Source organism: Drosophila mojavensis, unplaced genomic scaffold, assembly GCF_018153725.1.
Source record: "Drosophila mojavensis isolate 15081-1352.22 unplaced genomic scaffold, ASM1815372v1 contig_36, whole genome shotgun sequence".
In the NCBI taxonomy this organism is placed as follows: Eukaryota; Metazoa; Arthropoda; class Insecta; order Diptera; family Drosophilidae; genus Drosophila; species Drosophila mojavensis.
In genome coordinates this window covers 20527038-20554149 of record NW_025318858.1, presented here as the reverse complement: position 1 = coordinate 20554149, position 27112 = coordinate 20527038, and the positions used below count along the sequence as shown (strand labels likewise).

Here is a 27112-nt window from a genome sequence, read left to right as displayed (position 1 = left end):
GATGATGGCTTACGTTGCACTGGGCTGCAAGAGACAAACGCATTGCCTTCCATGCCATCTGGACAACGGCAGTTGGGTATGTGATTGAGCACCTCGCAAATGGCAGTGGTCGCACAAGTGCCTGGACATGGATCCACACACTTATGACGCACACAGGCAAGATTGCGGGCGCAATCTGTGTGCAGTACACATTCAGGGCGACAACCCACGAAAGGATCTCCTTGGTATTCAGGAATGCAGGTGCATTGACCATTACGACATTGGGCATTAGCCCCACATGGCGAAGGGTTGCAAGGATCCTGAGGTACTGGCGGGTCTTCAACTGATGGATAAGCTGAGTATTAAATTTGTCTGCTATTGAATTGAATCTCATAAAATTCTTACTTCTTTGAGGTGGTTCAGGATTACAGACAACGAAGGGATCACCAATATAACCCAACAGACAACTACAAATCGGTGTGTGATTTATCACATTGCACTGAGTATTCAGGCCACAGGAACCAGGGCAAGGGTCGCGACACTTTTGATTTATGCATGCCTGATGACTCGGGCATTCGGCATTGATAGAGCATTCTGGTCGGCAGTTTGGTGGAGTGCCTAGATAATTTGGCAGGCAGGAACATGATGGTGTTCCATAAACATCGCGACATTGTGAGTTGGCACCACAAGGCGATGGAACACAGGGATCAAGAGGTTCTCGTTCAATTGTCACAATAGGCGGGGCTAAAAATGTTTTGAAAGTATCCATTAGATTTGGGTACTTTGAAATAATAATAAAAGGCTTACGAGGCAGTTTATAGCAACGTGTAAAAGCGTCGCCTGTAAATCCATTTTTGCAAGTGCAGATAGGACTATGGTTTCGTACACGGCACTCGGCCTGTTGGCCGCAGACATTGGGACATGGGTCCACGCATTTTCGATTCACACAAGCCTTATCAGCAGCGCATTCGGAGCTACTGGTACATTCGGGCCGACAAGCTGGTGGACTGCCAATAAACTCAGCTAGACAGGAGCAGACAGCTTGCTCGTTAACTTCGCGGCAGCGCGAGTTAGGTCCACAAGGTGATGGTTGACAGGGATTTACATAGACACGTTCGGCTATAAAAAATTTGGTATAAACAGTCGGATCCACTGTGAGATTCGGCAGTGTGGGCTTACGTGGTTCGTTTTCTATAATGCGGCAAATGCTGTACGGATCTCCAGTGTAGCCATTCAGACAATTGCATGTGGCCAAGTGATTAATAACTTGGCATTCGGCGTTCTGTCCACATGTGCCAGGGCAGGGATCGCGGCATTTCTGCTGCTGACAAGCTCTATTCGAAGGACAATCTGAGTTGGTTACGCACTCCGGCCGGCAGCCCTCGTAAGGATTGCCAAAGTATTCAGGAAGACACTGGCATGAGCCAGCTCCGCCACGTTCTTCACACTTCGCATTGACGCCGCACGGACTTGGGTTGCATGGCTGTATCCGTTCGATCTGTGTTTCTCTTATGGGGCTGCACTGGGCAAAGGGATCTCCAGTGAATCCGCTATCACAAAGGCACATGGCTGTATGGCTGAAAGTGCGACAGTTCGCATTGAGCCCACATAGTCCTGGACATGGATCCACGCATTTCTGATTAACACACGCCTGGTTGGTAGCACACTCTGAGTTAGATATGCATTCTGGTCGGCAGTTCGGCGGAGACCCCAAAAATTCAGGCAAACAAGAACAGGATGGCGAATCACCTGAGACACGACACTCAGAGTTGGGGCCACATGGCGAGGGTTGACATGGATTTTGAGGTGTGACATCACGTTGGGGAACTACTGTAAGAATTCGATATTGTATGCCTGCCAAGTTTCCAAACATTTTAGATAACTTACTAATCTGTTCACAGCGCACGAAAGGATTGCCTGACATGCCTGCGGGACAACTGCAGAAAGGACTGTGGTTCACCACATTGCATAGAGCATTGAAGCCGCAAGTGCCGGGGCAAGGATCGCGGCACTTCATATTCTGGCATGCTTGATTGGCTGCACAATCTGAATTTGTAACACATTCGGGACGACATTGCGGTGGACTGCCTACATAATCAATCAGACAAGAGCAGACGGCGGTTTCCTGCACAACGCGACATTGGCTATTAGGTCCACAAGGTGATGGTTGGCAGGGATTCTGTGGCGGAGGTGCTGGCACTGAGCGGCATTCAAAGAATGCATTTCCCGACATTTGATCGGGGCACCGACAGATGGGCACATGATTTGTCACCTCACAAACTGCATTCACTCCACAGGTGCCGGGACAAGGATCGATGCATTTATTACGAATGCATGCACGGTTCTGTGGGCAGTCTGTGTTGAGAACACACTCTGGGCGACAGCCAACATATGGATCGCCCTGGTATTCGGCTATGCAGGTACATTTACCATCATTACATTGTGCATTGGCACCACATGGCGATGGATTGCAAGGATCGTCCCTGACAGGAGGTGTAGGTGCTGTAAAAAGTATAAATGGTGAACATTGTTGCAATCCTTTTGGAGTTTGACCTGGACACGTACGTTGCGGTGGCTTTGGATTGCAGTTCGTAAACGGATTACCAATATAGCCGTCAATGCAAGCACACAGCGGTGTATGGTTTATAACACTACAAATTGCATTTAATCCACAGGCGCCTGGACAGGGATCGCGGCATTTCTGATTAATGCATGCCTGCTGACTGGGACATTCGGAATTAATGGTGCACTCTGGACGACAGTTGGGTGCCTGACCAACAAACGTAGCTAAGCAGGAGCACGCTGGAACTCCATTAATGTTGCGACATTCAGAGTGTGGACCACAGGGTGTGGGCACGCAGGGATCGCGTAACGGCTCTGGTTGCACCTCTATTGGCCGGGCTACAGTGCATAAATAGATTTGGGTACAGTCGACATAACATTACGGCGAAGAATTTGGGCTTACGTGGTATAGGGAAGCATTGGGTAAAGGCATCACCAGTGAATCCACTGATGCAACTGCAGATTGGACTGTGGTTGCGTACTCGACAAATTGCATTGTTGCCACAGGTGTTGGCCACGCAGGGATTGACACATTTCTGATTTAGACAGGCCTTGTCTGCAGCACATTCCGATGAGATGGTGCACTCAGGTCGACAGGCTGGTGGCGCGCCAATGAACTGGGGTAGACAAGAACAGACGGCCTGTTCATTGGTAACGCGACACTGCGAGTTGGGACCACACGGCGTGGGCTCACATGGATTAGTGTATTCATTGCGTATAGCTACAGCAAAATAAGATGTGCAAAGGTTAGGATTGTGATTTTCACAAGTTGGCGGCGAGTTGCTTACGTTCCACAGGACGCGTACAAAGACGATACGGATCGCCAATGTATCCAGGTAGACAATTACAGGATGGTAGGTGATTGACTACTTGACAATTGGCATTTCGACCACAGGTGCCAGGGCACGGATCCTGACATTTTTGCTGTTGGCAGGCACGATTCGATGGACAATCGGAATCAAGAACACACTCGGGACGACAACCATCGTAGGGATTGCCAAAGTATTCAGGTAGACATTGACAAGATCCAGCTCCGTCTCGTTCGCGACAAATAGCATTCGCCCCACATGGGCTTGGGCTGCATGGCGTACGGACTTCGATATCACGTTCGATTTCTGGACTGCATTGGACAAATGGGTCACCAGTGAAGCCTTGCTGGCAGATGCATTGTACCACATGACTGACGACGAGGCAGTCAGCATTCAGGCCACAGCGGCCTGGGCATGGATCAACACATTTTTGGTTAATACAAGCCAGTTGGCTGTTGCAATCTGAGCTGGTAACACACTCCGGTCGGCAGTTTGGTGGACGTCCTATATATGTTTCAAGACAGGAACAAGCTGGTGCTTCTCCAATAGGTCGACATTGCGCGTAGGGGCCGCAGGGGGACGGCCGGCAAGGATCGATTGGCTGAATATCGCGCAGAGGTTCGACTGGGGATGAGCTATTATTGTAAAAGATTCTTTAGCTTCACATGACATGTACGCTTACTTTGTGGCTGACAACGTATAAAGGGATTTCCAGTGAAGCGCGTGGGGCAGGTGCAGAAGGGACTGTGATTGACAACCGCACAATCGGCGCCCACACCACAAGTACCAGGACATGGATCACCACAACGCTGATTGAGGCACGCTTGAGTGGGTGCACACTCGGCATTGGAAGTACATTCTGGTCTACACGTGGGTGGAGCGCCAATGAAGGTTGGCAAACAAGAACATACAGCCTGCTGGTTGACTTCGCGGCACTGAGAATTTGGACCACAAGGCGATGGTAGGCAAGGATTAGTGTCCACAACAATTTCTGTAGATAAGTTTCAACAATAAGTAAGGGAGAACAAATTGAGAACAACAAGGTCGACGTACTCGGCACGGGTGTACAGCGTATAAAGGCGCTGCCTGCGGTGCCATCGGGGCATCTACACATGGGTATATGATTGATTACATCGCAAATAGCGTTCTCGCCACAAGTGCCCGGGCACGGATTGAGACATTTGCTGCGCAGACAAGCCTTATCGCGCGGGCAGTCGGAATTGAGGACACATTCTGGACGACAACCCGCATAGGGATCCCCATGGAACTCGGGCAAACATGTGCATACACCGTCTCTGCATTGAGCATTAGGACCACACGGTGTTGGTTGACAGCGATCAACGTATTCGTCTAAAGATCGTAAGCAATTAGGGATATGTGATCCTTGTTTTTTTTTTAACTCACTTAATACAGGCTCTGGTGGAGCCAGACGACAGCTGCTAAACGGATCACCTGTATAACCTGTTGGACAAGTACATATGGGTGTGTGATTGACAACATTACATTCCGCAGCATAGCCGCAAGAGCCGGGACATGGGTCTATACACTTTTCTCGAATACACGCCATATTCGAGGCACACTCTGCACTGATAGTGCATTCGGGTCGGCAATTTGGCGGCGTGCCTATATATTCCGGTAGACAAGTGCAAGATGGAACTCCTTGCACATTGCGACACTGACTATTGAGCCCACAGGGTGTGGGTACACAAGGATCGCGTTCAACACGTTCAATGACAGGTGCGGGTGCTAAATTGAGAGAATTAATATTACAATGAGAGAATCGTCTTCGACTGCAACTAAATTTCTTACGTGGCATGGCATAGCAACGTGTAAAGGCGTCGCCCGTAAAACCGCGACGACACTGACAAAGTGGACTATGATTACGCACACGGCACTCGGCATTAATGCCGCAGGTGCCCGGGCAAGGATCCTGACAACGTTGACTTATGCATGCTTTATCAGTGGGACATTCGGTACTCAATACACACTCGGGTCGACAGTTGGGTGGCAGACCGATGTACAGTTCAAGACAGGAGCAAACCGCTTGGCCGTTAAGCTCGCGGCACTGGGAATTGGGGCCACAAGGTGAGGGTCGGCAAGGTTGAGTGGGTTCGGCTTGCCGTATAGCTGTAAATGGTATCTTATAGTCGTTGTTAATCTGCAGACATGGGTAGAGATGGATCTTACGTTGAGCGGGTTCCACATGACAGTAACGATACGGATCACCGGTGTAGCCGCTGCGGCACGTGCACGTGGGTAGATGTGCCGTTACGCGGCAATCGGCATTTGTACCACATGTGCCAGGGCAGGGATCGCGACACTTTTGCTGCTGACATGCCTTGTTCGATGGACAGTCGGAATTACGTACGCATTCCGGTCGACACGACTGGTACGGATCGCCAAAGTAATCGGGCAGGCACTGGCAAGCGCCAATGCCATTGTGCTCACGGCAAACGGCGTTTGATCCACAGGGATTTGGTTCACATGGTGTGATCTGTTCATTGACTATTTTATCTGCACTCGGGAAAGACGGTTAAGAGCGACAGAGCGGGTGTGGAAGAAAAGAGAGTTTTGGCAATAACTTTAATAACTGTTCTTTAGTTTTGCGGGTTTAGTACGAACAAACACACCTGGCAATTGCTTTAGTTTTAAGCATTTTATTTGCAGTTCATTATTCCAATTGGGTGTTTGGTTTTTATTTTGTTGGCAGTGAGATTAGAGCACGGATTAAATGTTGGCATTTTCCAATTAATTTGTTTTGAATTTTGACGCAAAAAGTTTCTTTTTGCGCGGCAGGTTTTAGTTTTTAGTGTTGTTAAACGCAGTGCGTTGCAGTGAGTTGCATATTGTGGTGCAGTGCGCAGTGTTGTGTGCAGGGCTGCATAATGTAATATGCGCAGTATGGTTTCATACGTTTTGTGACGTCATTAAAACAAGTGTTTCGTGTCATCTTATATCAATCGATTTATTGCATTTGTTAAATGAATTAAATATTTGGCACTACAGAGTTACAAATCTAAGTTCTTAAACATAGTATATTAACTAATTACTAGTAATCAATAAGCGCTTTTTAGTTTCATGTAGTCTTTGGTAATTGTTGATAATCCTTTGGCGATCCGATGTTACAATTATACTTTATAAAAGGGCACAAATTTTGGGCGATAACAACGCAGTACTCAATTTCGAAGGGGGTTTTTGTCTTTCGGTATTTTAAGAATTTTCAATTTCGGGTTAGGTAATCGAATTCAGAGGTTAAGTATTGAAAAATTGTACGCATTTGGGTCAAACAAATTGGTATAAGTATAAGCATTTCATGGGTCCGAATTCAATTCATACAACAGGGCCAAAATATTACTTCCCAAAGCATCAAAAACGACAAAGTCAGGGGGTTAGGGCAATTCAAGGCGTTTTGTTGAGGCATTTTACTTATACATATATAGTGTGACAAAAAGGCGTGGCAAGTTTGCATATTGTATTGAGGCGTTAAAGGCGTTTAAAAGCAAATATAATATAGTGTCAAAAATATAATCTTAAACTAATTAAAAATATTGACTACTGCCGCACACAAACACTTCCTCGGCCAGCAACAATTCAGACAACTCGTACAGAACTGTGCGACCTTAGACTTGCATTTCGCTCCAGTGTTGATAAACAATGAAATGATGATATATTTGAAAACACATATTTTGCAATGCAGTGTGCTTGTGCGTGCAATAAACAAAACTTTTAATATAAATTCGTGTAAATGGTGTGTTTAAAAACTCAAAATCAATGCGCATTAAAATAAATTGACAGTGCTTGAAGTAATTTGTTCAATGTAAAAAACAAAGGGGGAATGCAGTTTTTTTTTTTTTCAAATTCAAAATATCGCGATAGCTTAATTTGCAAATATACGATTTGTACGTTAAAAAACATCGCATACAAAAAAAAAATTTAAGTACATTTTCAATAATGTAATAAAAATGAATCAAATTTGCATTTGTAATTTTTTTTGATGCGCATTTCAAACATGTGAAACTGATTGTGTTTTAAGGGGAAAACAAATATATGTAACTTGAGTTCAGGGGCAATTTATGATTATAATAAAATATGGCACGATTTGTGAGGTATTTTATTTCAGTTTCACATTCGGATTTCCCTATCAAGGCGTAAACAAATGCGAATACGTGTAATTGCAGTGAATCTCCAGTAAAGCTTTGTCTTTTAGGCAGGTGTTCAAAAATTTGGGCAGTGGACATTGATTTAAGCAACCTTAACCAAGCTAGTTTACGCCTTGACCTAACTACGAGTGTATTGTGTGTAATAAATGAAAACGGATTCCTACCTTGTTCCTGTTGACAGCCGGTGAAAGGATCTCCTGTATAGCCCACATCACATGTGCAGATGGGTTGATGATTGGCCACGATGCAGCGGGCATTGAAGCCGCAGGCGCCCACGCAAGGATCGGCGCACTTCTGACGTATGCAAGCTTTAGTTGGCGAACATTCCGGATTAATGGTGCACTCGGGTCGACAGTTGGGTGGTGTGCCGATAAATGTTGCCGCACACGAACAGGCTGGATTTCCGTTAAGTTCTTTGCACTCTGAATTCGGTCCACATGGTGATGGCACGCAAGGATGGCTGGGAGCCTCTGGTGGGGGCTTACGTTCTTCCTGATAGCAGCGTGTGAACGGATCACCCGTATAACCAGTGTTGCATGAGCAAGACGGATTGTGATTGATCACTTGGCAGCGAGCGAACTGACCGCAAGCTCCTGGGCAAGGATCGAAACATTTCTTTTGTATGCAGGCCGTTTGCAGGGAACACTCTGAGCTGACAATGCACTCGGGCTTGCAAGCAGGTGGTGAGCCCAACATGCCTGGCTGGCAGGCACAAACAGCACCCTGAGCAGAGACGTGGCATAAGCTATTGGGTCCACATGGGTTTGGTTGGCAAGGATCTTTGGGCACCGGCGTCTCCTGACGGCAATGGACAAACGGATCACCCGTGTAGCCTTGCAGGCAGCTGCAGATAGGTATATGATTTGAGACATCACATTGTGCATTCTGTCCACAGGTTCCGGGGCAAGGATCGACACACTTCTTGTTCAGGCAAGCCTTATTTGGCGAGCAATCTGTGCTAAGCGTGCACTCTGGACGGCAGCCGGTGTAGGGATCACCCTGATATTCAGCTAGGCAGGTACAGATTCCGTTATTGCATTCGGCATTGGCACCGCATGGTTGGAGATCACACGGATCCAGTGATGTGGGAGGTGGCTGCGTTGTCTTTTCAACAACCTCGACACATTGCACAAACGGATCGCCGGTAAAGCTGCCGCGGCACGTACATATAGCCAGGTGATTTTGAACACGGCACTCGGAGTTAATACCGCAAGATCCTTCACAGGGATTGCGGCACTTCTCTGCAATACAAGCACGATCAGAGGCACAATCAGTGTTGACAACACACTCGGAGCGGCAATTGGGCGGTGCTCCAATATAGTTTGGCAAGCAAGAGCAGGATGCCTGATCACCACGCACACGGCACTCGGAATAAAGGCCGCAAGGCGAGGGCTGGCAAGGGTTCTTGGGGGCGTCCTTTGGCTCAGCAACTTCCGGTGCTGGATAGCAGCGCGCAAACGGATCGCCTGTCATGTCGATGGGGCAACTACATATGGGATTGTGATTGATGACCTCGCACTTGGCATCAATGCCGCAAGTGCCGGCGCATGGATTTGCGCAGCGGAACTTATGACACGCCTTGTTCTGTGGGCATTCAGCATTCACCGTACACTCCGGCTTGCAGTTGGGCGGTGCACCAACAAAGGTATCCAGACAAGAGCATACAGCCAGGCCATTGGCAAGGCGGCACTTGCTGTTAGGGCCACAAGGCGACGGGCTGCATGGATCGGCCACAGTTGGCGGTGGAGTTACTTCAACACGACGGCAGTTGGAGAACGGATCGCCCGTATATCCGTCGTTGCAAACGCAGTTGGGCACATGATTGATAGCATAGCATTGAGCATTGGAGCCACAGATACCCGGGCAAGGATCCTGACATTTGTTCCTTATGCAAGCCTTATCCGTGGAGCAGTCCGAGCTGAGCACGCACTCTGGTCGACAGCCTTCGTAGGGATTGCCCTGATATTCGTCAATGCATTTGCAAGCGGCGGCTCCATTGCGTTCAATGCATTCAGCGTTGGCGCCACATGGGGAGGGCTCGCATGGCTTCGGTTGCTCTTCACGCTGCTGCACGCACTGTACGAAAGCATTGCCAGCATATCCGGGCGGACATGAGCATGAAACAGAGTGGCCAATAACGCGGCATTCGGAGTTCGTGCCACACGATCCGGGACAGGGATCGCGACACTTGTTATTTATGCATGCCTGTGTCGAGGGACAATCTGGATTAATGATACATTCGACTCGGCAGTTGGGCGGAGCTCCAAAGTACTCTGGCAGACATTGGCAAACAGGTCCCTTGTTATCAGCTTTGCATATGGAGTTGGGTCCACAGGGCGATGGCACGCATGGATCGCTGGGCGGCGGCTTTTGATCAACATCCTTCTGCATGGGTATTTCGGTGCAGCCCTTGAATGGATCTCCAGTTGTGCCTGGAGGACAGCCGCATATGGGACTGTGATTGATAACCTCACAGCGCGCTTCAAAGCCACATGCACCAGCACAGGGATCTACGCACTTTTTGTTGACGCACGCTTGAACTGCTGAGCACTCGCTGGAAACGACACACTCTGGTCGACATTGTGGTGGCGCTCCAATGAAGCCTTCCAGGCAGGAGCATACCGCGTGTCCATTAATATCGCGACATTGGCTGTTGGCACCGCATGGCGAGGGTGAGCAGGGTTTGGGTGTTTCCACAGGTTCTATTGGTTTTGGTCGGCAATTAGTGAACGGATCACCCTCATAGCCTTGCTGGCAGGAACAGACGGGTATGTGATTCATAACTTCGCAAATGGCATTATTTCCACATGTTCCTGGACAGGGATCCACACACTTGTTGCGCATGCAAGCCTTATCCCGTGAACAGTCCGCAGACAGTGTGCATTCCGGACGACAGCCCTCGTAGGGATTACCTTGATAGTTGTTCTGACAGCGGCATTCACCGGCAAAGCAGTCAGCATTGGGTCCGCAGGGACTGGGACTGCATGGATCATCGGGTCGTGAGACCACCTTTTCCTCTGGCAGCTTGCTGCAGCGTACAAATGGATCGCCAGTGAAGCCATCGATGCAGTTACATATTGGCAGATGGTTAAGCACATGGCACTTGGCCTCAAAACCGCACGAGCCAGGGCAGGGATCGCGACACTTTTGATTGATGCACGCCTCCGTGGGGCCACACTCTGAGTTCAAAACGCACTGAGGTCGGCAACGTGGGGGTGCGCCAATAAAGTCGGGCAGGCAAGAGCATGCTGGACTGCCACCCACAATTTGACATTTCGCATTAGGGCCACAAGGCGAGGGTACGCAGGATGGTGCAGGTGGTTCGGGCGTGGTTACGTCGTTTGTAATCGCTGCAAGTTGGAAAGATTTCGTATTAGAATCTAAAAGTTAACATTAAGTTCAATTGATTACTTACGTATTTTGGTACATTGTACGAACGGATCGCCAGTCATTCCGCGTGGGCAGGTGCAAATCGGACTGTGATTCTTGGTGCTGCAGATAGCACGAATGCCACACGTGTGCAGGCAGGGATCCACGCACTTGTTGTTGACGCAAGCACGCTCTGGGGCGCACTCCGCGCTGACAACACACTCGGGACGGCAGTTTGGCGGTTGGTTGACGAATCCTGATTGACAAGAGCACACAGCTTGGTTGTTCATGCTGCGGCAATTGCTGTTGGGGCCGCAAGGCGATGGCACACACGGATTTATAGGTGGCGGTGGTGTAACCGGTACAGGTCGGCAGCTAAAGAATGGATCACCGCTGTAGCCGTCCGGGCAAACACAGGTGGGCACATGGTTGTCTACCGTACAGATCGCAAATTCACCGCACATATTTGCGCATGGGTCAATGCACTTGAAGCGCACGCATGCCTGTGCTGGGCTGCACTCATCGTTCGTCTCACATTCGCGACGGCAGCCTCGCTGCGCATCGTAGGGATTTCCCTCGAAGCCGTCGTGGCAGTAGCATGCACCGGCACCGTTGCGTTCACGGCACTCGGCGTGTGGACCACAGGGCGAAGGCTCGCACGGTGATGATGGTGGTTGCGTGGGTAATACTGGTGGTATGAGCTGACAGCCGAATAGCGGATCGCCCTCATAGCCATCGGCACAGGAGCAAACTGCATTGTGTTGAACCACCTGGCAAATGGCATTGCTGCCGCATGAGCCAGGGCAAGGATCAACGCAGCGCTCCTGTTGGCAGGACAGATGATTTTGGCATTCGTCGTTGGTGGTGCACTCTGGCCGACAGCTGGGCGGACGTCCAATATAGTTGGCCCGACATGAGCAGGCAGCTTGTTGTCCAATTTCACGGCAAATCGAGTTCGGTCCACAAGGTGAGGGCACGCATGGATTTTCTGTGCTCTTGCCCACATCTGGTACACATCCGGAGATAGGATCACCCGTCATGCCTGGTACACAGCTACAGATGGGATTGTGGTTAACCACTTGGCATTTGGCATTGTCTCCGCAAGCTCCGCGGCACGGATCAGCGCACTTCTGGTTGATGCATGCACGATTCTGTGCACACTCTGAGCTGACCACACATTCAGGCTTGCAGCTCGGTGGTGCTCCAATATACCCTTCCAGGCAGCTGCAGACCGCATGGCTGTTGGTATCGTGACACTGGCTATTGGGTCCACATGGTGAGGGCTGGCATGGATTTTCGGGACGACGGGTAACGACTTCAATTATCGAACAAGAGTGATGCGGATCCCCAGTGTATCCATCAAAGCACATACAGTTGGGCGCGTGATTCAATACACGGCACTCGGCATTGATGCCGCATGCACCCGGACATGGATCCTGACACTTGTTGTTAATGCATGCGCGTGAACGATCGCAATCGGGATTTTGCACGCATTCCGGACGACAACCGCTGTACGGATCACCAAAGTACTCGGGCAGGCAGGAACACGAACCGGCGTTGTTGCGTTCACGACATACGGCATTGGCGCCGCATGGGCTTGGATTACAGGGATTGCGTGAGGCTTCCGTTGGCGTGACTAAAGAATATGTTGAGTGGGGAAGAAGATAATATGCAAATATAAATGTTAGAAATGTGCTGGAGAAAAAGGATAAATTTGTATACTTTGGTGTATAATGGCACAGCCGGAGAAAGGATCTCCGGTGTAACCAGGCTCGCATTGACAGTTCGGATTATGCTTAATAACAGTACACTGCGAGTGTATGCCGCATGCACCGATACATGGGTTTGCACAGCGCTGGTTAACACATGCCAAGTTGGCTGGACAATCGGGACTAGTCATGCATTCGGGTCGGCAGTTGGGTGGCCGGCCGAGATAATCGGGCAGGCAGGAGCATGCAGGCGAACCGCGTATATCGACGCATTTCGAGTTGGGTCCGCAGGGCGAGGGCACACAGGGATTACCAGGTTCTTTGGGTGTTTCCTCCACTACATAGCCAAGCCAGACATGCCAGATAGTTGAAGTAAGTGTATACCCACACAAACACATTTACACATATACAAATACATAGTACAGTTGGGAAGTTCGGATAGTGTAGAGTAGTAATTGGTAGAGTGTACATAAAATCAAAACATAAAGTAGAAAAAAAAATAAAGAAAAAGATTAAGGTGAAGGATTGATATACATGCAGGAAAGAATCAGAAAACCAACGCCAGCTGGACAGAAATACATATACTTGCAAATAAAATTTAACCTCTATACCCCTTTCCCACTCGCGCTCTCTTTCTCTCTCTATATCTCTGTCCAACTGACCTAAGCATCTGTATGGACTACTCATGCTTACATATAATTCGAGTGCATCGATTGAAAGGATCTCCAGTGTAGCCTGGGGCACAGGAACATGCAGGGTAGTGATTAATGACCTGGCAACGAGCTTCAATGCCGCAAGTGCCTGGGCATGGATCCACACACTTCTGATTCTGACAAGTGAGATCTTGGGCGCAGTCTGAGCTAACTATGCACTCAGGCCTGCAATTAGGCGCTGAGCCAATCATGCCGGGCTGGCACGAGCACACGGCATGGTTGTTTATTTCCCGACATTGACTGTATGTACCGCAAGGGGAAGGCACACAGGGATTATCATTGACTTTGGCTAGGAACGATAAAGGGTAAATGACGGTCAGTCGCTTGAGGGACACTTGTTTGCATTATAAACCTACGTGGTTCAGGCAATTCGATTATTTCACGGCAAGCGCTTGACGGGTTTCCAGTGTAGCCGGCCAGACAGAAGCAGCTGGGCAAGTGATTGGACACGCGGCATTCTGCATTCAAGCCACAAACACCTGGACAAGGGTCCACGCATTTCTGGTTGATGCAAGATCTGTCGCGTGGGCAATCACTGTTCACCACACACTCTGGACGGCAGCCGCTGTACGGATCACCAAAATATTCTGGCAAGCATGTACAGGAGCCGGCGCCATTGCGTTCACGGCACTCTGCATTGGGGCCGCAGGGCGAGGGCACACAAGGTGTTAAGCGTTCGTCGGGCACGGTAATAGCTAAGGATCATACATATCAGACAGTCTATTAGGTCTAGTCACAGCAAGCTGATGGAGTTGAATGCTTACGTTGCGGATTGCAGCCAGCAAACGGATCGCCCGAGTAGCCGCTCTCACAGGTGCAAACAGGTGAGTGATTTACAACATTGCAGAAAGCATTGAAACCGCACGAGCCGGGACAGGGATCCTTGCAGCGCTCGTTAATACAAGCCAGATTACCAGCGCATTCAGAATTTCGCGTACATTCTGGACGACAATTTGGCGCACGTCCAATATAGTTTGGCAAACAGGAGCAGACACCCGTCTCTCCAACCACGCGGCACTGTGAGTTGGGACCGCAAGGGCTGGGCACGCATGGATTCTCGTTGGACTTTGGAGTTTCGGGCTCCAGTTGCCACGGTGTGCAACGCACAAACGGATCACCACTATAGCCAGCTGGGCATGAGCAAATGGGATTGTGATTGGTCACCTTGCACACGGCCTCATTACCGCAGGTGCCTGGACATGGATCTACACAGCGCAAATTCACGCACGCCTTATCTTGCGCGCACTCGGAGCTAACCGAGCACTCGGGACGACAGGCGGGCGGTGCACCAATATAATTGGCAATGCACGAACAGACGGCATGTCCATTCACCTCGCGGCACTGGCTATAGGGGCCGCATGGCGATGGCTGACATGGTTGGACAGGCGGTGCCACTATAAGAATTTTAGGGGTGAAATATTACTAAACTATTCTTTATAAGATTCCCTAATTCTTTTTGGAATACTCTACATTTGGGTATTTCACGGCAATACTGTGACGGATTGCCCGTATAACCGGCTGGACAACTGCAACTGGGCGAATGATTGATGACGTGACATTCAGCGGCAACACCGCAAACTCCTGGACAGGGATCTCTGCACTTGTTATTGAGGCAGGCGCGGTTCTTGGAACAGTCGCTATTGAGTACACATTCTGGACGGCATTCAGTGTACGGATCGCCACTGTAATCGGGCAGACACGTGCAGGAGCCGACGCCGTTGCGTTCCTTGCAAACAGCGTTGGCACCACACGGACTGGGATTGCAGGGTTCCGCAATTTCCGGCGGCACAATAACTAAGAGAATATTGAAATATTTGTAGTTTGAAGTTGTACGTTGACTGAGCGCTAACGCTTACTTTGTGGACTACACTCAGAGAATGGATCGCCAACATAGCCTTCAAGGCAACGGCAAATTGGTCTATGATTATTTACAAGGCATGTGGTCTGAATGCCACAGGTGCCCACACATGGATTCTGACAGCGCAAATTGATGCAAGCCAAGTTGCCAGCGCACTCGGAGTTTGACGTGCACTCTGGCCGGCAATTTGGCGCCCTACCCACATAATGTTGCAAGCATGAGCACACCGGTTGCTCATTAGCCGACACCCTGCACTGCGAGTTGGGTCCGCATGGCGAGGGCACACACGGATCGATGCGATCACTTACAATAGGTCGTTCTACATTTACCAAATACACCAAATATGATAACAGCATGCACCACAATAAAAGCCACATAATATTGTACATATAAAAAAGAAAGATATTTAGAAATATATAGTATGACATAAAGAGGTGATGTTGTGTATGGGTTGAAATGAGAGATGCAAGCCAAAGCAAGCTTTTGTCTTATGAAGTGATGAAATGGTGTTTTCTTACTTTCTTGAGGTAGGCAGCGTACGAACGGATCGCCACTGTAGCCAGGACTGCAGGAGCAAATGGGATTGTGATTGACGACGCGGCATAAAGCATTGTGGCCGCATGTACCAGGGCATGGATCTTTGCAGCGCTCGTTGATGCACGATTTGTCTTGACTGCATTCCGAACTGCTCATGCATTCCGGCCGGCAGTTGGGTGGTGCGCCCACATAGTTTGGCACACACGAGCAGACGGCATGCCCGTTAACTGCACGACAAATGCTGTATAGACCGCATGGTGAGGGCTGACATGGATTTTCGGGCACAATGGGATCGGGATCTAGACACATTGTAAAGTGTGCTATTAATTATGGGTTGTGTTTTCAACGCGGCTCAAGTCTTACAGCGCGGTATATCGGAAACGAGATGACAACCGACGATAGGATTTCCTGTATAGCCCGGCAAGCATTCACAGTTGGGCGCATGATTGAATACGGCGCATTGGGCACTATGTCCGCACATGCCCGGACATGGATCGACGCACTTCTGATTTACGCATGCGCGGGATTTGGGGCAGTCGGAGTTGATTACACACTCGGGTCGGCACTCGACATATGGGTCCCCAAAGTATTCGGGCAAACATTTACATGCTGCGGCGCGGTTACGTTCCTCGCATAAGGCATTTAGACCACAGGGGTTGGGTCGGCAGGGTTGTGTGGTTTCGACAGGTACTATTTGTTTAACAGACAACATAATTGAATGCATTGACATAAGATGTTTAGGAAATGTTTGGTTTAAGGATGGGACATACTTTCTATTATCTTGTAGCAGCCTGAGAATGGATCTCCAGTGTAGCCTGGCTGGCACATGCACACGGGCGCATGGAAGCTGACATGACATAGGGCGTTATTGCCACAGGATCCAATGCATGGATCGGCACATCGCGCATTCATGCATGCCATACGCGTCGGACACTCTGAGTTAATGGTACACTCAGGACGACAAGCTGGCGGACGTCCTATGTAATTGTTGAGACAGGCACAGACGGCACCGGTACTTGAGACTTGGCACTGTGAGTTGGGACCGCAGGGCGATGGCACGCAAGGATTTGAGGGTCTTATAGGATCAGGTACGACTATTGGCTCTACAAGCATGGTAAGATTGAAACATTTTAATTGGTGCTCTCTAACGGAGTGTTTGGGGGGCGACGTACTTTGCTCTGGTAAGCACTGATGGAATGGATCCCCAGTATAACCGTCAAAGCAGCTACAGATGGGCGCATGGTTTGTTGTGCGACAACGCGCATTGTAGCCACATGTACCGGGGCAGGGATCGCGGCATCTCTGATTGACACAGGCTCTATCTGGGGCACACTCAGCACTTGTCAAGCACTCGGGCTTGCAGTTGGGTGGGCTGCCCATATAGTCGGGCAAACAAGCGCAGACTGGACGGCTACCAACCACTTGGCATGTACTGAAGAGGCCACAGGGTGAGGGCCTGCATGGATCTTTGGGCAGTGGTAAGTACATGTCTAAAATCAGGAAGCTTAACTTATTAAGAGACTCTCTATTATTTAGTTGGGGCTGCATACTTGTGGGTCGTTCCACGCAGGCACGTAGGGGATTGCCTGTAAAGCCTGGCTCACAACTACACACGGGCTGATGGTGAGCAACGCGACAAATCGCATTAAAGCCACAGGCATTCGCACAGGGATCGCGACACTTCATATTGATACAGGCTTTGCTACCGGGACAATCACTATTCTGCACGCATTCGGGTCGGCAATTGATGTATGGATCTCCGAAATAATTCTGAATGCAACTGCATGAGCCAGCACCGTTGCGTTCGCGACAAACGGCATTTGCACCACATGGCGATGGATAGCATGGATCAGAGGGTACATCGGGTACCACAACTGAATTATGAGCACACGAAAGTAGGCATAGATGTGGGAAGCGAGTGGATAATGCATACAATAAATTAAAGATATACATACATATACAGGTAGGCTTAAAACTAGAAATGTAAATACAATACAATAAATACAAATTGGATTTCACCAGAGTCGTGAAATATATAATATATCCTGTACCCATGTCTACATCTAAAAGGAAATTACTCTTAATAAAATAGATTTCAATTATAAATCTCTTTGGCAAGGAATTAAAAATAACTTGAATTTATCACAGTTATTGAAAAAGCTTTTAGCTATGTTCATAGGCACAAGATATACGTAAATGATGAAATATGTAGTATGGAGAGAGTATGTACACAATAGAAAAAACATGCATAATGATAGAACCAGATGCCCCTTTATCTAAAATACCACTGAAAAAAACATTTAACATTAAGAAGCCAATAGGCGCTACAGTTGAAACAAAGGAGTTTAACTGTTTTTGTGGAAAGGATAGCAAATAATCGAAAGGAGTGGACTCACTTTGATGCATGTTGCAACCCGTGTACGGATCGCCTTCATAGCCATCAAGGCAGCTGCACTTGGGCTGGTGGTTCTGAGTGGTGCAGAGCGCGTTGAAGCCACAGGTGCCAACGCAAGGATCTTCGCAGCGTTGCCGTATGCACGCTCTGTTCGAAGGGCAGTCCTGGTTAATAACACACTCGGGTCGACAGTTGGGCGGCGCTCCGAACATGCCCGGCGCGCAAGAGCATTCGGCGCGATTGTTGACGTCGCGGCACAAGGCATTTGGTCCACACGGATTGGGAAGGCAGGGATTCACAATCGGTATTCGTTCAGCAGCTGCAAGAAGAGATGAGTACACGTTGAGACATATTGAATTGACTTGGTTTTAGTTTGACGTGACTTACGTTTGGGCACACATTGCTCAAATGGATCTCCGACATAGTCCTTGGGGCAGGTACATATTGGATTATGATTGTTCACCTGGCACTTGGCATTGAAGCCGCATGTGCCACTGCATGGATCGGCGCACTTTTGATTGATGCAAGCCAAGTTCTGTGCACACTCAGAGCTGACCACGCACTCGGGCCGGCATGTGGGTGGTGCACCGAAATAGCCAACCTGGCAGCTGCATGTGGGATGGCCCTCGATTGTGCGGCATATGCTGTTCGGTCCGCACGGATTGGGCTCACAGACGCTGATTGGTCCCACAGGAGTGCGCTTGCAGCCCACGAATGGATCGCCCTCGAAGCCGCGCGTACAACTGCATGTGGGCAGGTGGTTGACCACAGCGCACTCGGCATTAGGGCCACAGGCGCCGGTGCAAGGATTACGGCAGTGCTGCTTAATGCAAGCTAATGACGAGGGACATTCCGAATTATAGATACATTCCGGTCGGCAGCCAGTGCTGTACGGGTCCCCAAAGTAGGGCTCAATACAGCTGCAGCGAGCGGCTCCATTATGGGGCGTGCACACTGCATTCTCGGCGCAGGGATTCGGATAGCAGGGATTATAATGATCATCTGGTTCTGCAATAGGTCAACGATGTCATATTAGGCAACATATTATCAGGGAACCACGTTCAACTTACTCTGTGTTATGACCTTTGAGCAGCCCACAAAGGCATCGCCCTCGTATCCTGTGTCGCAGCTGCAATGCGCTGAGTGCGCAACGACCGTGCAGCGGGCATTGTGGCCACAAGTGTTGGCACACGGGCTCTGGCATTTCTCCTGTATGCATGCCTTGTCTGCGGGACATTCACTGCTCAAGGTGCACTCGGGTCGGCAATATGGCGGACTGCCTATATAGTTGGCAACGCACGAGCAGACCGGTCGATTCTGTTTGATTTGGCAGATTGAGTTGGGACCGCAGGGCGAAGGCACGCAAGGATTTTGTGGGGATTTGCCATCCGGTGGCGGTTCTGGTATACGCGAGCAAGCCACGAACGGATCACCCTCGAAATGCGATTCACATGAGCAAATCGGATTGTGATTCAGTACCTCACAGCGTGCCCCGATGCCGCAAGTGCCAGGGCAGGGATCTGCACAGCGTTGATTGATGCACGCCTGGCTGGGAGCGCACTCCGAGCTGACCACACACTCCGGCTGGCAGACGGGCGGTGCGCCCTTGAAGTTGGGCAGACAGGAGCAAGCGGCATAGCCATCTGTGGACGCCAAGCATCTTGAGTTGGGACCGCAGGGAGATGGCTCGCACGGATTGCGACTTTCGGTAGGTGGCGGCAAATAATAGGGACTGCAAGACAGGAAGGCATCGCCACTAAAGCCATCGGCGCAGACACAAACCGGTGCATGGTTGACGACGCGGCACACGGCATTGATGCCACAAACACCCGAGCAAGCGTCTACGCATTTGGAGTTCAGGCACGCCTTCTCCGCGGGACAGTCACTGTTGAGCACGCACTCGGGGCGACAGCCGATGTAGGGATTGCCAAAGTAGCCCTTGCGACAAATGCAGGCCAAGCCTCCGCTTTGGCGTTTGCAATCGGCGTTTGGTCCGCACTGTAGCTTGGCACAACTAGCCGTAGGAGTTGGTACGATTGGGGAGGGTGGTGCGCATTGTTCGTAGGGATTGCCAAAGAGTCCAGCGGGGCACGTACATATTGGGTTGTGTTCGTAGACGTTGCAAATCGCGTTACGTCCACACGAGCCGGGGCAGGGATCCAAGCAGCGTTGTCCCAAACAGGCGCGGTCAAATGGACAGTCCGAATTGGTAACACACTCCGGTCGGCAACGCGGGTTTTGCTGAGCATTGGGCCCAAAGCAGGGATCACACAGTGCTACTCCATCGCCATATACAGAGCACACATCACTTGGTCCACAAGGTGACGGGGCACATGGATCACGGGAGATATTCTTTAAGATACCTATCGGCACACACTGTAGGAACGCATCTCCGGCGTATCCGTCGAGGCAGTGGCACACTGGTGTATGTTGACGGACGTTGCAAATGGCATTGATGCCGCAGATGGTGCCGGCACATGGATCCACACACTTGTGATTGATACAGGAGAGCGATTCTCCGCAATCGGAGTTAATGTCGCATTCTGGCTGGCAGCCAGATTTAGGATCACCCAAATATCCGGGCAGGCACGAGCACACAGCCCGATTATTTAGCAATTTGCATTCGCTGTTCAGGCCACACGGACTTGGCACACAAGGGTTGCCCTTAGGCTGGTCCAGAGCAAAGCAACGCACGCCAGGATTACCGGTTAGGCCAGCATTGCACGAGCAAACGGGATGATGTTGTTCCACACGGCAATTGGCTCCGTAGCCGCATGCACCGGGGCAAGGATCGTAGCAACGGAAACCCATGCAGGCCTTGCTCTGTGGGCAATCAGCATCCACTTGACATTCATAGCCATGGCATCCCAAAAGGGATGTTGGATCGCCAGACAGGCCCTCGGGACAGACGCAAGCAGTTTGGCCATCGCCAGCAACAACGCAGTTAGCATTGGGTCCGCAGGGATTGGGATCGCACACAGTTCGACTTGTTTCAATACAGCCCTGGTAGGGATCTCCAGCGTAGCCAGAGCGGCAGTAGCACTCCTCGCGATTGCCCGCCACGTAACAGTCAGCGTTACGGCCACACGGACCCGGCTGGCACAGCTCAATAGAAACGGCTGGCTTTTCGCAAATTCTGAAGGGATTTCCAATCTTGTTATCCGGACAATAGCAGACGGGCTGACGCGAGGAGTCACAGATGGCGCCAGTGCCGCAAGGATTAGGTTCGCAAGGATTGATCGGCTCGACGCAGCCACGAATAGTGTTGGGACTCTCCACATAGCCGGGCAGGCAGGTGCACTTCGAGAAACCGTTGCTGAGAACAGCGCACTGCGTGTTGGGACCACAAGGCGAAGGCTCGCATGGATTTGTTGGAAGCTCACAAGGTATTTGTGGAGGTTGACCTTCGTATTCGGGCAAGCAGAAGCAAACGGGAGCACCGTTAACCCGGCGGCAGCCAGAGTTTGGTCCACATGGATTGGGTGTGCACTCATCTCCCTCAGGAACTGCAAATGAGGAATATTTAAATTTTGTGTTTTCTTCCTGTTGATTGTCAAAACACAAAATACTTACTGCAATTCTTGAAGGGGTTACCAGTAAGACCCTTGGGGCAGAAGCATATTGGATTTCCATTATCCAGTTCACACTGAGCATTCAGGCCACATGGGTTGGGATCGCACGGATTCTGTGGTGGACTGCAGCCCACCTCGGGATTACCATTGTAGCCAGGTGGGCACTTGCATACGCCTCGATGGTCAATTACATCACACAGAGCAAATGCACCACATTGACAAGGCGATGTGCACTTGCCATTGATGCACGCCTGACTGGCATCGCACTCGGAATCGGAACGACAGCCCAAGGACTGCTGGCAAAGAACGTATGCATTGCCCAAATATCCGGGCAAGCAGCGACAGTTGATGCCGTGGTTGACCGGCACACACTCAGCGTTCTCTCCGCACGAATCCTCTTGGCAAGGATTTATGCAGCGTCGGTTAAGGCGGTCGCACAGCTTATTTGATGGACAATCCTCGTTGTATTGGCAGACGTGGGTGCGTGCTATGGTATTTTTGGTTAGGGTTACGGTGCGATTTGATTCGTGTATTTATAATTCGTTTCGTGTTGTTGTTTTTGTACGTGAGTCGGGGCGGTACAAATTTTATACAAGTGTTGGCAGGTGTACGGGGAATTTGTACAGTGTATGAAATAGAGAGAGAGAGAGATACATTTGGGAATTGAAACATTTTGTGTTATATTAGATTGGACACACTATAACTTGAGGATGAGCAACAGTGCAAAAAGTGCCGGTAATATTATATTACTCACCTGGCTGACAACCAACCAGCCCATTGCCCTGATAGCCATCCTGGCAGCTGCAATCGGCTGCATGATTAGCATTGATACAAACCGCATTTTGGGCACACGGATTATGCACATCGCAAGGATGCTGGCAGCGCTCATTGATGCAGGCTTCTGTGATTCCGCAATCTGAGTTGTGAGTACATTCAACTGTGAAAAATGCACAGCGTGAGTATATTATCGATCTTTTATCAAAAGTTATTCTAGATCTTCTTAGTTGGATTAAATTCGATTGATGAATGAAATTGTTGATTAATATATTAGTTGCTTACTTGACTTTTGCGTTGGCACACACTTGACCATCGGATTGCCCTCGTGGCCTTGCGGGCAACTGCAAATGGGTCGATGACTCTTTGCCGTACACTTGGCCGTGGCAGCACAGATCTTCGCAAACTCGCAGGGATCGTGACACAAGCCCATATAGCAAGCTTCGCTTTCAATGCAATCATTGTTCGATTGACATGGTTCGTGTGTTTTTGGTGTGCCTGACGGTTCTACTTGTTAGAAATTAATAAGTTAGTTAGCATTTTGATTAATTCAGTTGATTGATTAACATATGATTGGAATATAAATTTGTTAAGGACAGCAGTCCGATGAAGATCATATGTACAATAAACAAATAAATATACACATATAATATATGTATTTGTATATATCTATCAGGTATTTGCTTAAATATTTACAGATTGCATACTCTGGCAGCTAATTCAATATGAGCAAGTGAGTCTAACGTTTTAGTTAAAAATTAAGTTTAACATGTTAAATGTTTCGATCATTTTGCTCATGGTTATTAACTACCAGAGTACTTTTGGTATTTCACTTTACATTTTGCACTATTTAGGAAGCTAAAATGCACAGTTGTCACTTTGGTACCTATGTTTGTATGTATGTATGAAATATTTACATAGGAATTCTAAATATTAAGGGCCTGGTAACAACATTTTGGGTACCGAAAGTGACGACAGCATAATCTCTCCTATAGACAATTGTATATACCTTTCAGTGTGCATTGCCCCAGTTTGCAGTGCTCATTAGGAGCACAGTTAGTATCTATTGTACATGGGTTAATAACTGTGATAGTTGTTGTATTGCCCAGCGGAGTAGAGGCAGTTGTTGTTTGCATTGTGATTAGATCGTAGACTTCTGTTGTTGTGCCCGCTCTAGTTGGTAGCTCCGTCGGCCAAGGCGTCGTGCTGGTCATCGTTGTTGTGTCTGGGATCTCGTTTGAGGTATCCAGTCGAGTTGTCTTCATTTTTGGCGTTGTGGTACGCCTGCCACTATCTCTGCTGGTCAGTGTGGTCGTTGTGAACACCGGCCTTGGCGTTGGCGTATCAGTTATATTGTTCTCACCATCCCGATAGCCTTTCGTGTGACCCGATTTCATGGTCGTTGTTTCAATGTCGGGCTTACTCGTGCTTGTCTTGTTAGTGCTTATATCTGTGCTAGTAATGATGGTGGTTGTGGTGGTGGTGGTGGTGGTGGTGCTAGTGGTGGTACCCTTGCTTGAGATTGGCGACATATCGTCGCCAGTGATAGGGTTAGCTGTTGTTGTTGTTTGTATGGATGTTGTTGTTGGTATCGTTGTGGTTTTCATGGTAGTACTAGTTGTTATTGTTACATTAGCTAGGGAGAGAGACATATTTACATGGGTAAAGGGTGGTTATTTTATAATACAAATATGTACACGGTATTATATTTACACTTGTTAGTGCTTAGGCAATGCCTATGTATGATTAACGCTGAACACACCATAGTTATGTAGATTTAATTGAAAGTCAAAACATACCTTTAATACAGGCACCAGTTGTGGGATCACACTTTGCACCTGGCGGGCAGTGCTCGCAGCCAGGTGTGCGTCCTGTTGCTGTAATATCTCAAATTAATAATCACAATTCCAAAATTGAAGCACTTTCAAATTGCACTTACTGTCACGACAGTTGCATCCGTCACACTCGAAACCTTTCCGACAATCAGATTTACGTTGGCATTCGCAGACTGTAATGCAATATAATTATAGAGAGAATTAAATATTATTTATATTGATCGATAGCCAGAATTTCAGAGAAACGCACCGCTGGCACAAACTGGTTGATGGGCAATAACCCGACAATCCTCACTGCGGCCGCAGGGATTCTCATAGGCGCAGGGATCCACACAAAGTGCATTCACGCAGGCCTGTTGAGTCGGGCACTCATCGCTCGAGGCACAACCAATTTCTGATATTGGATTTGAGATTAGCGTTGCAAAGTAAGCAAATTGTTTGAATTAATTAAGGTATAAGATAAGATTTTCGGTTGAGACATTCGTTAGGATATGTTTAATTGATATTATCAGTGTTTATTTTCTTTAAGAAACCTGTTTGATAGGTAGTTTTTCTTGACTTGTTTCAATACTGTTAGTACATTATGATTATATATCAAATATTTGATTCTCTTATGCACCTACTTGAGGCACATTCTAGCACATCTAAGTAAATATAATTTTCATTAAAATATTTTGTTATGTTATTGTTTAGCTGTTGTTGTTTTCCTTTTTAGTGTTGTCGCAAAACAACATATACACATGCAAGCAAGCAAGCAATAAGGATACGATTATTGGAGGTTAGTGCAGTTTTAGGTAAGCCTTAGATAATAAAACACCGATTAGTACGGTCACCAGTCATGCAGTTGATTAATTATACTAGTATATACAAATAAATGCAATGTACTGTACGCAATTATGTGTACAATTCGATAAAGTATATGAATATGTATGTACAAACAAACATATGTACTAAATACAACAAAAATCAACACATATTTTCTTATTTGTATTACACAAAGATGATGAGATCGTAACACTGACATATAACATGCACATCGAGCACAGTCCGAAACGAAACATTCTGAGAGACATTCAACATATGATATAGGTTTTGATGATACACGTAGTACTTGCAGCAGGCAGGCAGGCAAACGTAAGCAGGCAACTAACATGAACGAGAACAGGAACTAGAAAGAGTGAGCTCTATTTAGTTGGCATTCAAACTTTGGTGAATACATTTATTGCTCCATTTGTGAACACATACATAGAGTTCAAGAGGAAATCCGAGTGGTATTTTTTGGTGATGCGTGGTGGTTGTGGTGAGTGCAGGCATATACATACATATACGAATAACAGCGAAGAGCCAGTGATAAGAGCCGAGGGGAAAAGGTACAAATGCAGTAGAGAGTAAGCTTTCTGATGGCCATCATATTGGCGCACAAAAAGCACTGGGATTGAATTGCAAGGAGCCGAACGAATAAAAAAGATAATAAAACATGCACGTGCCAGCCAACAGGTTCGGCTGGTCAGTTATGGAGCAAGTGGAAGGAGATATGAAAAGAAGTCCATAAAAAGAGATAAAGTAGACAATATGACATCAATTTGAAGTAGGCTGCTACGTATTGCCAGATGCATTGGCGATTAAAGTAGTTGGAGCCACGGATTCCGAAAAGAAATCACCACAACCATGTGGTTTGCAACTCATTCAATTGATAAGGAACACGTGGATCAATATTTAGACTTAACATTTACAAACACAGCTTTAGTTACCTGCAGTAATAGAGCAACCGGGTTTATTTACATCGGCGTCGATATCACAATAGCACATAGCGGTGTGGTTCAAAGTACGACAAACAGTATAATTTGCGACATTACATAGGTTATCATAATATTCGCAGGGTCTAATGCAATTTGATTTCACACATACTTCATCGTCCGAGCAATCATTCGGTATCGTACAATTATTTAAAGTCTCTGTTACGTCAACATCTGTCAGAGTCATGTCTGTGGCATTAGCAGAAGCATAACTTGTTTGTGTCGTTTTCTCTAAGCTTAAGCCTAACGTAGTTCTATCTAAAACATCTTCAGGTGTTGTGCTGTCAAGATAGACGACTGACGTCGTTGTTGCAACCCGCTCCATTGGAATTGTTCTTGGATATTCATAGGTTGTTGATTCAGTTATAGTAAATGGAGGAGTTGATTCTTCAGAAAGAGTTGTAGGAGGTCGCGATGGGGTCGTTATTGTTATCCGTTCTATTGGAATTGTTTCAGGAGATTCATAGGTCGTTGATTCAGTTGTAGTAAACGGAGCCGTAGATTCTCCAGAGTCAGTTGCTATAGTTGTAATAGAAGATGGTCGATGTGATGTTGTGTCAGAATGGGTCGTGGTTGTTATGTGTTCAGCTGCCGTCGGATATTCACGGGTTGTCGATTCAGTTGTAGTAAATGGAGCAGTTGATTCTCCAGAGTCAGTTGCTATGGTTGTAACAGAATATGGTATATGGGATGTTGTGTCAGAATGGGTCGAGGTTGTTATCTGTTCAGTAGTTTTCGGATATTCACGGGTTGTCGATTCAGTCGTAGTAAATGAAGGGGTGGATTCTGCAGAAAGAGTTGTTGTAGTAATATCAGAAGATGGTCCCGATGGGGTAGTTGTTGGTATTCGTTCTATTGGAATTGTTTTAGGAGATTCATAGGTCGTTGATTCAGTTGTAAATGGAGCCGTAGATTCTCCAGAGTCAGTTGCTATAGTTGTAATAGAAGATGGTCGATGTGATGTTGTGTCAGAATGGGTCGTGGTTGTTATGTGTTCAGCTGCCGTCGGATATTCACGGGTTGTCGATTCAGTTGTAGTAAATG

General features: G+C 48.1%; 1 protein-coding gene across 1 annotated transcript in view; it reads right to left on the bottom strand.

Moving 5' to 3' along the window:
- Window positions 1-27112, bottom strand: part of LOC6577423 — a 113927-nt gene that overhangs the window by 29317 nt on the left and 57498 nt on the right. The window contains exons 13-47 of the mRNA XM_044008711.1: window positions 24523-24666; window positions 24377-24445; window positions 24237-24314; window positions 23447-24073; window positions 22723-22944; window positions 22418-22600; window positions 21665-22150; window positions 19162-21597; window positions 18479-19099; window positions 18093-18410; window positions 17247-17570; window positions 16467-17186; window positions 16060-16386; window positions 15678-15995; window positions 15158-15478; window positions 14772-15095; window positions 14066-14695; window positions 13658-13996; window positions 13282-13590; window positions 12602-12925; window positions 10926-12515; window positions 7675-10860; window positions 5538-5864; window positions 5160-5477; window positions 4755-5096; window positions 4404-4700; window positions 4033-4341; window positions 3330-3974; window positions 2945-3262; window positions 2545-2880; window positions 1867-2481; window positions 1159-1809; window positions 787-1098; window positions 385-723; window positions 14-322 (exon numbers count right to left, since the gene is read on the bottom strand). Coding sequence (XP_043864646.1) covers window positions 14-322; window positions 385-723; window positions 787-1098; window positions 1159-1809; window positions 1867-2481; window positions 2545-2880; window positions 2945-3262; window positions 3330-3974; window positions 4033-4341; window positions 4404-4700; window positions 4755-5096; window positions 5160-5477; window positions 5538-5864; window positions 7675-10860; window positions 10926-12515; window positions 12602-12925; window positions 13282-13590; window positions 13658-13996; window positions 14066-14695; window positions 14772-15095; window positions 15158-15478; window positions 15678-15995; window positions 16060-16386; window positions 16467-17186; window positions 17247-17570; window positions 18093-18410; window positions 18479-19099; window positions 19162-21597; window positions 21665-22150; window positions 22418-22600; window positions 22723-22944; window positions 23447-24073; window positions 24237-24314; window positions 24377-24445; window positions 24523-24666 — 19014 coding nt within the window. The remainder of the gene's footprint in view (window positions 1-13; window positions 323-384; window positions 724-786; window positions 1099-1158; window positions 1810-1866; window positions 2482-2544; window positions 2881-2944; window positions 3263-3329; window positions 3975-4032; window positions 4342-4403; window positions 4701-4754; window positions 5097-5159; window positions 5478-5537; window positions 5865-7674; window positions 10861-10925; window positions 12516-12601; window positions 12926-13281; window positions 13591-13657; window positions 13997-14065; window positions 14696-14771; window positions 15096-15157; window positions 15479-15677; window positions 15996-16059; window positions 16387-16466; window positions 17187-17246; window positions 17571-18092; window positions 18411-18478; window positions 19100-19161; window positions 21598-21664; window positions 22151-22417; window positions 22601-22722; window positions 22945-23446; window positions 24074-24236; window positions 24315-24376; window positions 24446-24522; window positions 24667-27112) is intronic.